General features: G+C 29.8%; 2 protein-coding genes across 9 annotated transcripts in view; both read left to right on the top strand.

Annotated features, from left to right (window-relative positions):
• The window catches only part of LOC142238272 (activated Cdc42 kinase-like), a 73,752-nt gene extending 72,852 nt beyond the window's left edge, over positions 1–900 (top strand). The window contains exon 11 of the mRNA XM_075309877.1: positions 211–900. Coding sequence (XP_075165992.1) covers positions 211–402 — 192 coding nt within the window. The 3' untranslated portion in view covers positions 403–900. The remainder of the gene's footprint in view (positions 1–210) is intronic.
• A 5,722-nt stretch (positions 901–6,622) lies between these two features.
• The window catches only part of Amph (amphiphysin), a 195,322-nt gene continuing 187,545 nt past the window's right edge, over positions 6,623–14,399 (top strand). For 3 of the 8 annotated variants that reach the window (XM_075313142.1, XM_075313144.1, XM_075313141.1), the window contains exons 1-2: positions 7,255–7,564; positions 8,193–8,264. In XM_075313142.1, the coding sequence (XP_075169257.1) occupies positions 8,196–8,264 (69 nt within the window). In that variant the 5' untranslated portion in view covers positions 7,255–7,564; positions 8,193–8,195. The other 5 variants (XM_075313138.1, XM_075313143.1, XM_075313139.1 and 2 more) reach the window with 4 other exon arrangements.

Genomic DNA, 14,399 nt, shown 5'->3' on the forward strand with positions numbered 1-14,399 from the left:
CGCATTAGAAATTTAAGGAGATGAAGTCTTTGGCCTCATGGCAATTTTCAGTGCACAAAAGTTATTGTATGTGTTCCATGGCAGTGGATAATTAAGATTCTTTCCGGCCGTTAAACTTGTTTTTTTTTTTGTTTTTGCAGGGATTTCAATAAAAGTTACAATAAATAACTTTCATTAAAAAATCTATATATTTTCTCCTCTCCATTTCAGAGCTCTCCAGAACGTTGTCTCAAATCATTGGAATTCATTGAATGGGATGTTCACAAAGCCATTAAAATAATAAAGTTACAAAATATTTTGAAAGATATCGAATTGAATTTACCCGAAACTGTGGAATATCTACTAAAATATGATTGGGATTTACATACAACAGCAAGACGTCTCAAAAGTTTAAAGACTTGATTATAATTCACTTAAATATAAGTTAATTATAAATAATTTGCTATAGCTTTCACTACTTTTTCATTGTTAAAAACACACACACACACACAAACACACATACTCCCAAGCAATCAATTTCGCAACCACCATCCTTTTTTATAACTGTTGCCTTTCGACTCTTTTTTTTAACATTAAAAGCATGCATTTTATTGTCGACTATTATTTTTCATAAGATTTTAAAATTAAGAAAAAAAAACTTTTAAAAATCCTAATTATTTTTGTACTTATCAAGAAAAACAATTTTTTTATTAATATTTTCTTTATATATAATTAATTATTGAATGATATTTTATTACGTTACATGACGTAAATTTTTGGTTTTAAAGAAAACAACAACACAACACAAAACATTCAGTGAAAATTAAAACACAAGTGCCTTTGTAACATGATGATCTTATAAAGAACAAAACAAAATATATTTTAATAAAAAAAAATAAAAAACTTTATTTAAATACTAAACTAATGTTATTTTATTTGAATAGCTTTACCCTCCGTTGTCCCAGATAAAATTTTATTTAAATAAAAATATATCGTAATTAAGAACTTAATTTGAAATTAGAATTTTTCATTGGATTTTACTTCTAAATTAATTTCCCTGACGAAATAAAAAATAAACAAAAAAATCAAATAAAAAATATATTCACTTTAAAATTTATTTTGAATTTAAACGAATTTGTTTGGGAATAATTAATTTCTTTATATGTTCCATTTTCAGTGATTCATTAAAGAAAAATCCAACTATAATTTTAATCGGAAAATTCATAGAAAATTAAAACTCCCATAAAATTAAAAGAAATTCTGTTCAAATATTTGTGAATAAATAAATAATACAATAAAAGATTAAAGTGTCGTAGAAATCAATTATTTGTTTATCAAGTATATTTTCTATTTTTAAGTAATTCTGTGATTGATACTCTCCCTTTCGTGATTGAAAAATTAATTAATTTTGTGATTGAATCAGAAAAAATCCTGTGAACTTGAGGATGTCAGATCTTAGCTGAGATAACATCGACGTCAGGTTAGGTTACACAGAAAAAAAGATCAGGAAAATTTTTCCAAATAAAATTTTAATTGAGTTTTAAAAAATATTCAATTAAAAATTAATTGATTCAACAAACTTTTTAATTGAAACAAAAATCACTCACTCAAATTTGTTGTATCAATTAATTTTTTAATTGACTTTTTGGAAGACATTTCAATTAAAAATTAATTGGATCAATTAATTTCGTGATTGATAACAGAAATATATTTTTGTGTGTAGGTTTAGTGGCAGGCCGATATTTCAAGTTCACTTAGAGTATTCAGCCCATTGTGATAACCAGGGCTGTGGAGTCGAGCCAATTTTGCTCGACTCCAGCATTTTTCCTCAACTCGACTCCGACTCCGGAGTCGACTCCGGGTAATATAACTAAATCTCATTTTAATACTAATTTGTAGTTCTATTGTGGGGGTACCGTAAGTGGATCGATATAAAGTATCGTATTTATTTATGTGCGCAAAAAAGGTCTTAATTTAACATTAGATGCCAATTGAACTCCATATTTCAAATTTAGGGCAATGTTTAATAAATAAAACAATGATATAAATACCCATCATAATATGAGAAGATCACAGAACAGTATATGTATTTGTGGACCAAAATTATTGATACTATCTCAAATCATTTAAATTTGTTGCGAGCTATATAAAGGTTTATATTCCCATATGCATGAATTTGAATCTGAATCGATTTAGACAAAATTGTTAACACAATTTTAACAAAAAATAAAAATGTAAGGAATGTCTTAAGTCGGGCGGGCCTATTATAATATACTCTGCACAACTTTGTATTTAGATCTACATTTTGATAAAATCTCAAATCAGACCTACAAAATCTAGGGCAATATTTGGGAAATATTTATAATTGTTTAGACAATTTCGCAAAAATGCATTTATGATTCATTCATTGAAAAATTTGAAAATTTGAGTCATTCAACAAGTTTTCGACTTAGCAGTGAGTATCAGTGAGCATATAATTGTGGAAAAAATTTTGTCTAGTAAATATAGAAATAAAATTTTGCAAAATTTTCTACAGAAACAAAATTTTGACTAAATTTTCTATAGAAATAAAATTTTGGCAAAATTTTCTATCAAAATGACCAAATATATAGAAATAAAATTTTGTATGGCAAAAAAAATAAAAGTTTGAAAAAAATATAAATTGAAATACTATTTAAAAAAAAATGTGTAGCAAACAAAATTTTGCAAAATTTGCCACCGTGGTGCAATGGTTAGTATGCCCGCCTTGCATACACAAGGTCGTGGGTTCGATTCCTGCTTCGACCGAACACCAAAAAGTTTTTCAGCGGTGGATTATCCCACCTCAGTAATGCTGGTGACATTTCTGAGAGTTTCAAAGCTTCTCTAAGTGGCTTCACTGCAATGTGGAACGCCGTTCGGACTCGGCTATAAAAAGGAGGTCCCTTGTCATTGAGCTTAACATGGAATCGGGCAGCACTCAGTGATAAGAGAGAAGTTCACCAATGTGGTATCACAATGGACTGAATAGTCTAAGTGAGCCTGATACATCGGGCTGCCACCTAACCTATAGAAATACAATTTTGCAAAATATTCTATAGAAACAAAATTTTGACTAAATTTTCTATAGAAATAAAATTTTGACTAAATTTTATATAGAAAAAAATATTTCTATAGTAATAAAATTTTGAATAAATTTTTTATAGCAGTGAGTATCAGTGAGCACCAGTAAGAAAAAAATTTTGACAAAATTTGCTATAGAAATAAAATTTGACAATTTTTTCTTATAGAAATAAAATTTTGAAAAAATTATCAATAAAAATACAATTTTAGAAAAAAATTTGTGTAGTAAATAAAATTCTGCAAAATATTCTACAGAAACAAAATTTTGACTAAATTTTCTACAGAAATAAAATTTTGACAAAATTTTCTATAGAAATAAAATTTTGACAAAATTTTCTATAGAAATAACATTTTGAACAAATTTTCTATAGAAATAAAATTTTGACCAAATTTTCTAATAAAAAAATTTATTACTATAAAATTTTGGCAAAATTTTCTATAGAAATAAAATTTTGACCAAATTTTTATAGAAATAAAATTATCAATAGAAATAAAATTTTGAAAGAATTTTTGTGTAACAAACAAAATCTTGCAAAATTTTCTATAGTAATAAAATTTTGCACAATATTCTATAGAAACAAAATTTTGACTCAATTTTCTATAGAAATAAAATTTTGACTAAATTTTCTATAGAAAAAAATATTTCTATAGTAATAAAATTTTGAATAAGTTTTTTATAGAAATAAAATTTTGACAAAATTTGCTATAGAAATAAAATTTTGACAAAACTATTTATAAAAAGCAACTTTGAAAAAATTTTCTGTCAATATTCCACATATGTATATAGCCTTAAAATAAAATTTAAAAAAAATAATTTCGATTGTTCGAAATATTTCAAATAAATTGATATGGGCATTAAAATGGATCGATCCAGCCCATCAGATAGTCTAACATTCTAGGAAACATAAAAAGATAGCCGTGATTGGAAGTTGATTTTCATTTACAATCATGCTGTACATTGATCGAATGAATAACGCAATGGAAACTAATTTGCGTAAAAACTTGCTTAGTTACAAAAATGTGAAATGTTTTAAAAAATTTGGTTTAGCCGGAGTCGAGCAAAATTTTTACGACTCTGACTCCGACTCCAGCAAATCTTCAGACTCCGACTCCGGCTCCACAGCCCTGGTGATAACACAGTGGTGAACTTCTCTCTTATCACTGAGACTCTATGTTAAGCTCAATGACAAGGGACATCATTTTTATAGCCGAGTTCGAACGGCGTTTTATATTGCAGCCAAACGACTTAGAAAAGCTTTGAAACACTCACAAATGTCACCAGCACCGACGTGGTCTCTCTAGGTAGCCGTCTCTCGTTATCATTGACATGTGGTGGTATTCTACCTAATACAACGCTGCACTGGTAGGAAGCTATTGCTTTCTGAATCGCTGCCATGCGTGTCACCCCAATCGCTAACATCACTAATCAATTGGTCAATTGAATGAATTTCTTTCCTGAAATGGAAACAGATGGGATTGGCTCGTTCAGATGGTACCCTCCTGGATAGGATATGGTTTGGGTTGTTTACCTAATTTTGCAGCTGCTCTGGTGTTTTGGAGTGACATCCAGTTAGTACAGTACAGTTAGTTAGTACACCACCTTGACGTACGACCTGTTTATTCTTCCTGGACGAGGATGATTTTCCTCTGTATTCCACATGAGACTGTCGGCCAGCCATATAGTTTGGCATCCATTTAAGATTATTAGGGAGGGAAGTTTCCATAATATCTCCTAAGAAGGTTGTGTGGTTGACTGTATCAAACAAGTCGAATGCTACGAGAATCACAGGCTGACTGTACCGTAAGTGAGCCCGAAATTAGGGCTGTCCTAACCTAGACTGAGAACACGGTTGTACCTTATATCATTATAGGCTAACCTACACCAAATTCACTATTCGGGTAGAGGTGTGCACGTGACTCACGCACACTCACGACGGAGAAATCTTATTCACGCACACTCACGCACGATATTTTTTGGTAGGACTCACGCACGTTCACGAAAAGAAAATTTGTACTTATGCACGAAAATCTTTTAAATGTCGTGACTCACGAAAAACCTCGTGACACCAATAATTGTATGAGTACTTTATCTATAGAACCTGACTAAAAACATGAGTATGCTTAAAAACGAGAGCGTTATAAAACTCTTAACACCTAGGATGTCACTAAAATTATAAATGAACTCAACTCATAAGCACTTTATGCTCGTAAGGGGGATTATTTTCGTGAGCGTGTTTTTCCGAAATTTGTTACTCACGCACACTCACGACGATACCATTTTCGTGACTCACGCTCACGCACTACATTTGATTGGTTAATCACGCACACACACGCCGTTGCCGAAAATTTTCGTGAGTCACGACAATTTTGTGTCACGTGCACACCTCTATATTGGGTTTGTCGTGCTCTCTAACTTCATTTTTTTATTACACCTTATTTTATTCTAGGTAATAGGTGTCTTTATTGAATTCTCAAATTTATTTCCAGTTCATATTTCTAATATGGGCCATGTACCGAATGATGTTTTTTCCCGATATAGATGTGTCCACAACTCTAGGCGGATCATGATTTCCACAACCTTTCTCATCATACTCTCAGTAGTTCTTTTTCTTGGTTAAGTCAAACCATACATAGAAAAAATTTCACGAAAATTTTTACAATTAAAATATTAATTGAGTTTTAAAAAATATTCAATAAAAATTTAATTGAATCAACAAATTTTTTAATTGAAACAAAAATCAATCACAAAAATTAATAGTATTAATTAATTTTTTAATTGGATCAATTAATTTTTAATTGACCTTCAATTAATTTTTTAATTGATACTATCATTTCTGTGATTGAAGACATTTCAATTAAAAAATTAATTGGATCACTTAATTTCGTGATTGAATCAGAAATTTTTTTTTGTGTGTAGTATCGTTAAAAAAAATGCGCTGTTCTTCATCGATTTTTGTGTCTCCCATAGCCTCGTAGCCTTAAACCATGTCAACGAAACGATAAACGACCTCCAATTTTTAGCAACAAGTGAAAAGAAAATCTTGGCAAATTTCTGGTATATTTTTTAATATTGTTTTCCGTGGTCTTTTTTGCTATGTTATCATCCAATTACTTATCAATCAAATAGAAAACAATTAGTAATATAAGATTTATTTTGTTTTCAGTTATTTCTCTTTGTGTGAATAGTTTTCCTATTTACGGAGTAAAAATAGTCTTCCCGAGGAAAAAGTTCCCCGTCAGCCATTCATGTGAAACCAAGAATATACCCGAATAAAAAGAAATTATAATAATTGTCTACATAGTTTTATTTAAAATCAATCCTTTACTAAGATTCGAAATTAGTTTGAATTCAAATATGACTCAAATGTATGTGTTTGCCATAACGAAAGTGTAAAACACCCATGTATTTCTCTACGTTTATCGATTACATTTAAGCTTATCGAAGAAAGCTCGATAACAGAAGCCGTTAGTCTGGACTAAGCGACGGCGCCAACATGTCTATTCACAATGAGGCAATACCCCTCAGAAAACAGCAACAATCAACGAAGTGCAACACACAGACGGACGGAAATAAATTTGTATTTCTCGAGGAAATATGCCAATAACTTGAAATAAACAAACGAATATAAATAAACCTTGGAGCATTTATTTATGGATTTTGAATAGAATGTAAATTACATTGAAGAACAATTAATAACATTTATAAGGAATATAAAGCATTGTTAAGAAATTTAGTATGTATGTAAAGGCATTTTTAGCAAAAGTGATGAAAAAATGCAGTGTAAAGAGTATAGTTATCAGAGGTGTTTGAAATAATTGTTTGTGCGGGGCGGGTTGATGAGCAAGGGGCTTATGATTATAGGGAGAGTGAGGAAATTAAGAGTATTAAAATTGATTGAAGTTGTTAGTATGTGGTTGTGTGAGTATTAGAAAGGTGTGGGGGGTTAAATATTTTATATCATGATCATTGGGTAAAAGAGCGCCATATGTTGTTAGTATCCAATATACAAGAGAATAACGGTAAGACTGGCATCCACTACGGCATTGTGAGAAAGCAAAGGTATTTAACTGTGTGTGTGTGTGCGCCGCTCACAAGAGATTAATGCGAGCATATATTTTCTATTCTGCCTGGGGAGATATGAGGCTCTTTGGTGTTTTGGGGTATTTGCTCTGTTGAGTTGAGTTGGAGCCGTTTAACGTACAACATCGGTTGTTCGCTTGTTTCTTTCTGTTCATTCAAATTGTCGTTGCTGGTTTTTTTAACACGCGTGTGTGTCGTAGCCGCAAAGTTTACTTTTGATTTTTTTCCGTTTCACTATTTCTCCTAACAATTTGTTTTGTGTGTTCAAGTATCCAACTGTCTGTCGTCGCTGACTAGGAGGAATACAGCTCATAGCATTGTATAATTTTGTGTGCTTTTTAGAGAAAATCCAAAGCAGCGCGCACATACACACTTGCACCCAGTCCGAAACGAACTTTTATCGTAAGTAGTAATGTGCGAACGCCGATCAGCGCTTTTAGTGTGTTTTGATTGTTTGGACCGATCGAGCTATATTAGAAGCAAAGGCATAGCATAAAATAAAGATTTATCCCATCGTTGTCGTCAACTACTTCTTCATATATCTATTTTGAAACGCACAACAACATCGCAAGCAAGCAAAATCAACCTGTGCCGGACAGCTAGCCAGCCACCCAATCCAAATATAGTTTGCGGTTGTTGAAAAAAAATTGTGATTAAAAAAAAAACAACAAAAAAATAAATAAAAAAATTTCCCAAAAAAGTGCCAGAAAAAGTTCAATAAAATAACAACTTTATGACCATAATAAAAAAATAAAAACCAAAAAATAAGTGCAATAAGTGAAAAAAAAACAAAAATTTCAAAAATAAAATCAACAAAATCAAAAAAAAAAAAACTTAAAAATTTACGTGTTCAGAAAAAAATATAGTGCATTTACTTACATTTTTTTAGATCCAGTAAACTTAAAAAAATATATATAATAAAATATTTATTTTAGTCTTCTACCCAAAATCTCTGTTCTGTTCTACAATTAGTAGTGCTCTAAAAATAACCGCAACAACACTTTTTGTCTTCTATTGTCGTTCTTCATAGTTTATGGCCGAGAGTAAAGGAACCATGTTGGCGAAATCCGTACAAAAACACGCTGGACGTGCCAAAGAAAAGGTAAGTAAATATCTTCATAGCCCCCTTTACTTCAATTAGAGTTACCACACACCCAATCACTTTGTTTGGTCATTCCATGCCTAACGCATTTTATGTTGCGTGAGGAGGAATGATGCAGTTTCTTTATTTTTGTTTTTGCGCACTTTGTTGCTGCTTTAGTAGTTAGCAGAGAGGACTAGCGGTGGGGATTCGAAGGGAGTAATTGGGTGTCACCTTGCATGTTGCTGGTGTTTTTTTTTTTTGCTGCATATTGAATTTCTCCTGCCTTCCTTGTGGATAATAAGAATTGGAATGTGGTGTGTTGGTGTGATTTTATTTGATGTTCTCTCTGGCTCCCTTTCTCTTTGTGTTATAAATCGTTCTCTCTTAGTAATTGACAGAGATGGGAGCGAGTATATATTAATAAATGCATTGTGATAGCATATAATAGGGATGCTTACAAGGAAAAGAAAAACTCAAATAAAAATGTGCAAACGTTTGAAAAGTATGGGCATCTCAAAGCAAGTTTAAATTTTAAAAAAATATTTTAAATCTCGTTTTTTAGTAGTTAAGCAGATTTATAATCTTGGTAAAGGAGATTTTCAAGATTTGGAAACTGTACTCATATTTAAAATCTGTAATAGATTTTTTTTAAAGTACTGAGAACTTGTATTCGTTGATTTTTTATATTGTAAAACTAAATTCTTATCCTGAAGATTTTCCGCAATTTTGAAAAATTTTTATCAAGTTGTTATAATGGATTAGTCGGCTTAAAATGGAGACCAAAAATAAATCGCAATTTCTGTCGAATTTCTCACTATATAGAAAAAAAGTAAACTGTGTTATGGGAAAAATTAAACGAAAATTTAATTAAATTGTATTCCAAATTTTGACATTAATTAAATTATCGTGAGTCGATATTCAACTGTGATCTAGATAATAGGAAAGCTTTGTGGTTTTTATTTATTAATCTGATTCTTTTCTGCAATTATTTAAAAGTTGCACGTTTGTCTTATGTTATGTTACACACAAAGAAAATTTCATTAAAAGTCAGCCAACGAAAAATGTTCATTGATATAACGAAGCATTTTCATTAATACAATGAAAATATTCGTGAATAGTACGGAACGTTACGTTGCTTTACAGAAATTCGTTGGATGAGATAAATGGACTAAATTATTTTTTTATTGTCATTAATATATACGATCTTAAAAGCCCAAAAATAACAATAGATGTTTGATATTATTGTATATTTACGAAATGCATGGTTTTCAAAAAGCAAAAATGAAAGAGCAAATCTTAGACGACAGATCATTGCCAACTTACCCGCGCTGTAGTTCATTCTTATTTTTTTTAGAAGTGTACGAAAAACCTTTTATGCTTTAGTAAGCATTGAACTTATTTATTTATATAAAAAAGAATTCTTACCAAATTAAAAAAAAAAAAAAAAAAAAACTTAAAAAAACTGAATTTTTTGCAATAAATACAAATATCATTTTCATTTCTACAGCTGATTTTTGTATGTGTATGTTAAAAGGTTTACTGTCGATTTCTAGAGATATATTAGTAGTCAAAATCGTCTTTAGATGTTTCGTAGAAGGGACTATGCTTGGTTACTGAAAATATTTGGCAGAAATTAAAAAAAGAATTCGTCGACATAGTCAAACCACACTGGTAGAAAAAGTTTCGTTATATTAATGAAATGTGTCATTAAAATTGAGCCAATGAAAAAAATTCATTGATATAACGAAAATTTTCGTTATTATAACGAATTTTCTGTGATTCAACGAAACGTTTCGTACTATTAACGAACCTTTTCATTGTCATAATGAAAATGTTTCGTTGTATCAATGACAAATTTTGGTTGGCTCAATTTTAATGAAATTTTCTTTGTGTGCAGCAAACAATTTTAACTCACATTGGATATAGAAAGAAGAACACGATAGGAGTCTTTTCCAAAAATGGTGTACAGATATTTTGAAAATGGTCCCTGATTTTGGTCAAATATTCGCCTAACTTCAATGAGAACTAAAGCACAAGAAAGTTTTCATACGATTCCCAAAAATTGTATGGTTAAGGTGGTCATTATTTGGCGGCAATGATTTTTTCTTCTATTCACTTTTCTCTTTCTTTGCTTTTATAACTCATTATGAAAAATCTTATAAAATTATTTATTTCAATTTTTGCACAAGGCAGTTCATATTTCCCATAAAACAGTTTCTTCATTCCAACCAAATCCTCAAAATAAAGGCATTTTCCCTTAATATTGTGTAAATTGCGTGTCCTAAAATTTAGGTTGCATATTAGGTCAATATTTTTTGCAGTGTGGTTGTTCACTTCTGAAAGGTTTCACTGTATTTTCATTTTTCCTACCAAGTAGCTAACTTTTTTTGTACACTAATAAATTTAACCCTTAAATGTGCAAATCTTTTAAGATACAATAATAAAGAAAATTCTTACGTCTTAAAATTTTTACCCAATTCTACGAAATCAAGTTTGTTGCATTTAAAAATTCATAACGCAGTTAAAAAAAAAAGAAAACACTTTTTCCGGAAAATTTATAGTATTTCTGTGTAATCTGAAACCAAAGTTGAAAATCTATTTTTTTTCAAAAACCTACAAATTGGAAGATATATAATATTTATCACATATGAAAGTAATACCAACATTACTAAAATAATACCAACATTACTAAATAAATCTGTGTGGTGTCAAAATATATCTATTCTATACTAAAATCCAATTGTTTATTTTTAAACAAAAACTTCGTTTAATGCGCATTGCATTAAACTAAGATATAATCACAAACTTGAAAATCAATTTTTTTCAAAAACCTACAAATTGGAAGATATATAATATTTATCACATATACGGCCATTTTCTTGTAGCTCCGTTAGGCTTTAACTGCCAGTTAACAGAAAGTAAATTGCAAATATCTTCTCTGCGGTTAACTTTAACTGACAAATTTTCAGCAGTTAAATTTCTAACTGGCATGTGGAATATATATGCAAGATGACAGATATGTCCATGGTACGCTTTAAAAGTTCGTTAGCTAACGGAGCTTCATGAAAATGGGGGATAAAAGTAATGTTGGTAATAAATCTACTCTCAAAAACGTTTCCTTAAAAAAAAAAATTTCATTTTTTTTATTTCAAAATTTTACCGAAGCTATTCAGCATCCTTGGCAGACTGGCTAAACAACATCTCTGACTTTTATTCACATTATGACATGCAGCAAAAAAATCTCTTTCTCTCTCCCTCTCTTTTTTTGAATGAGAGGGGAAAATGTAAAGAATTTTGCTGAGAGTTTAGATAGGCCTTATTCAGAGTGGGTCGATGGTATTAACTGCCAGTAAATAAGTAAGAGAGTTGTTACTTTTGTTATTGTAGTATGATATGGGTGATGGGGAGTTTGGAGTTTGGTTTCATTGGGGATCCGGTTGTTTACATTTAACTGGCAATGTCGCTATAGCTTTCTTTGCGTTTTTTTGATTTTCTTGTTGTTGCTGCTGCTGCATTTGGTTATGTGGTTGGATGGCGGCGTAGTCGGACACACTTTAAATTTTTTTTAATAAAATGCTGACGCAAGTGCATCACCAGCACCTGTTTTTCCACTAAACAGACATGATTTCAAAACAGCAATGCCTTAATTATTGTTGCTTTTGTTGTTGGTGTTGTTTTTGTTGTAGTCCCAATTCACCAGTACCATTGCCATAGTCCATTTGTTATGGTTTGATCAAGTTATTGCTTATTAGCCAGCCCGCATAGAAAGATTGATGATTGGGGCTGGGGGCTGCTTGCTCTGCCTAGTACAGACGACGATGTTTTACATGACTCTGCGATGTACTAGTGCTTGCTACATCTATCTGTCTATCTATTCATAGATTCACATGTGTAAACCTAAACGAACTATGTCGTTTGCCACAAAAAAAAAAACAATTGCGGCCACCTCCATCACCACCACAAATCATCATACCATCAACGATTGTTATGATGCCTGCCACCGCCTGGTTAAATTACTTCCAATTAAAGACTTTTTGTGAAGGAATATTGCCTTTTACAAAACATGTTCAAAATAAGATATCATAACAAATTGAAATTTCCTTTTTGTTTTAAAACGAATGTTCTATAAAATGATTCAATTTATAAGAATTTAAGAAGGAGCGACACACAGGTATTTCAATTAACAATTTCCTAGAATGTTTGTTTGCAATTTTATTACAAAAAACATTTTGTTATCGGCTATGTATAAATAAACAAAGCAAAGGATTATTTGTGCAAATTGTTAATATCAACCAGTCAAACGAATCTGTAGTCGCTGGAGAAAAAATGGAGATAGAGACTGTGTGAACAGTCTGTATTGCAGCTAAATCTGCATTAAATTAATGATAAAAACAATATTAATATATTAAAAATAACGCTAGATTAAAAAAGTTGTTATGTTTGGAAATGTTCACTATAAAGCCTTTATTCTTCAAAATTTTGTTTAGTTTAGCTAGTATTAGGATTTTCCGAAAAAAATTTTCAAAAATCTCAGCTTACCAAAAATATTGTTCATAGATTCCTAGATTAACGACCGACCAAAATTCATATTTTATAGCAATAAAACCTTTTCTGGATTTTCATATTAGGGCTTTTAATGATAATAAAAAAATCGACTTTTTGAAAATTATGAAAAGTACACTTTTCGATTTTTTTAATTTGAAAAAGTTGACTTTTCAACTTTTGACATAGCGACTTCCAATGAATGATGCATTGAAGAATTTTTAGCATAAAACGAGCTAACAACACCAACATCAAATGTCGATTTGATCCCATTTTCAAATAAAATCAAAAGACGATTGGTTTACTTGGGTCCAACGATTTTGACCTACTCTTAGGATTTTGGTATTAATTCCGGGATTTTTTGTGACATATCTGGCTTTAAATCCAATATCAATAAAATTAAAATTGCGATACAGATCTCGTTTCGAATCGAATTTTAATTTTTCTTTTGCGACATATGTATTAATAATGCTATTCACGTACAAACAAATTACAGTTTAAAAATTAAATGTTATAAAAGATATTTCAAAGTAATAAATGTTTTCTTGATTAAAACAAATGCTTAATCCAAATATGCAAAATCGTCAAAACAACTCTTTTCCTTTATTTGAAGTATTTTTAGCTTATATGTAAAAAATCAATATATGAGTAAATTTAAAAATCGAATTCTTTAAATTAAAAATGTTTGTCTTTACTTTGTGGAAAATTTGCATTACATGAAAGAGGAAAGACGAAGAGATTTATGTCCTAAATTTAATTAAACAAATTAGAAAGCCAATAATACATTTTGATAATAATAAATTTTCTATAGATATAAAATTTGGACAAAATTTTCTATAGAAATAAAATTTTGATAAAATTTTCTATAGAAATAAAATTTGACAAAATTTTCTATAGAAATAAAATTCTGACAAAATTTTCAATAGAAATAAAATTTTGACAAAATTTTCTATAGAAATGAAATCTTGACAAAATTTTGTATAGAATTAAAATTTTGACAAAATTTTCTATAGAAATGAAATCTTGACAAAATTTTGTATAAAATTAAAATTTTGACAAAATTTTCTATATACGGGCGTAAGTTCGGCCAGGCAGAATCTTATGTACCCTCCACCATGGATTGCGTAGAAACTTCTACTACAGACTGTCATCCACAATCGAATTACTTGGGTTGCGGTAACACTTGCCGATGGCAAGATATCTTACAACTTCTTAACACCGTCTTCTAAATTGTAAGTTAGTCCATACGGGGTATGTATTAAACAAAAAAGGCCGTTTAAATACATATAATTTTCTATAGAAATTAAATTTTGACAAAATTGTTCTTTGAAATAAAATTTTGACAAAATTTACATAGAAATAACATTTTGACAAAATTTACATAGAAATAACATTTTTCCAAATTTTCTGTAGAAATAAAATTTTGAACAATTTTCTTTAGAAATAAAATTTTGAAAAATGTTCTATAGAAATAAACTTTGGACAAAATTTTCTATAGAAATAAAATTTTGAAAAATTTTCTATAGAAATAAAATTTTGACAAAATTTTCTATTGAATAAAATTTTGACAAAATCTTCTATAGAAATAAAATTTTAACAAAATTTTCTATA

The sequence above is a fragment of the Haematobia irritans genome, chromosome 5 (genome assembly GCF_050003625.1).
Source record: "Haematobia irritans isolate KBUSLIRL chromosome 5, ASM5000362v1, whole genome shotgun sequence".
Taxonomy (NCBI): domain Eukaryota; kingdom Metazoa; phylum Arthropoda; class Insecta; order Diptera; family Muscidae; genus Haematobia; species Haematobia irritans.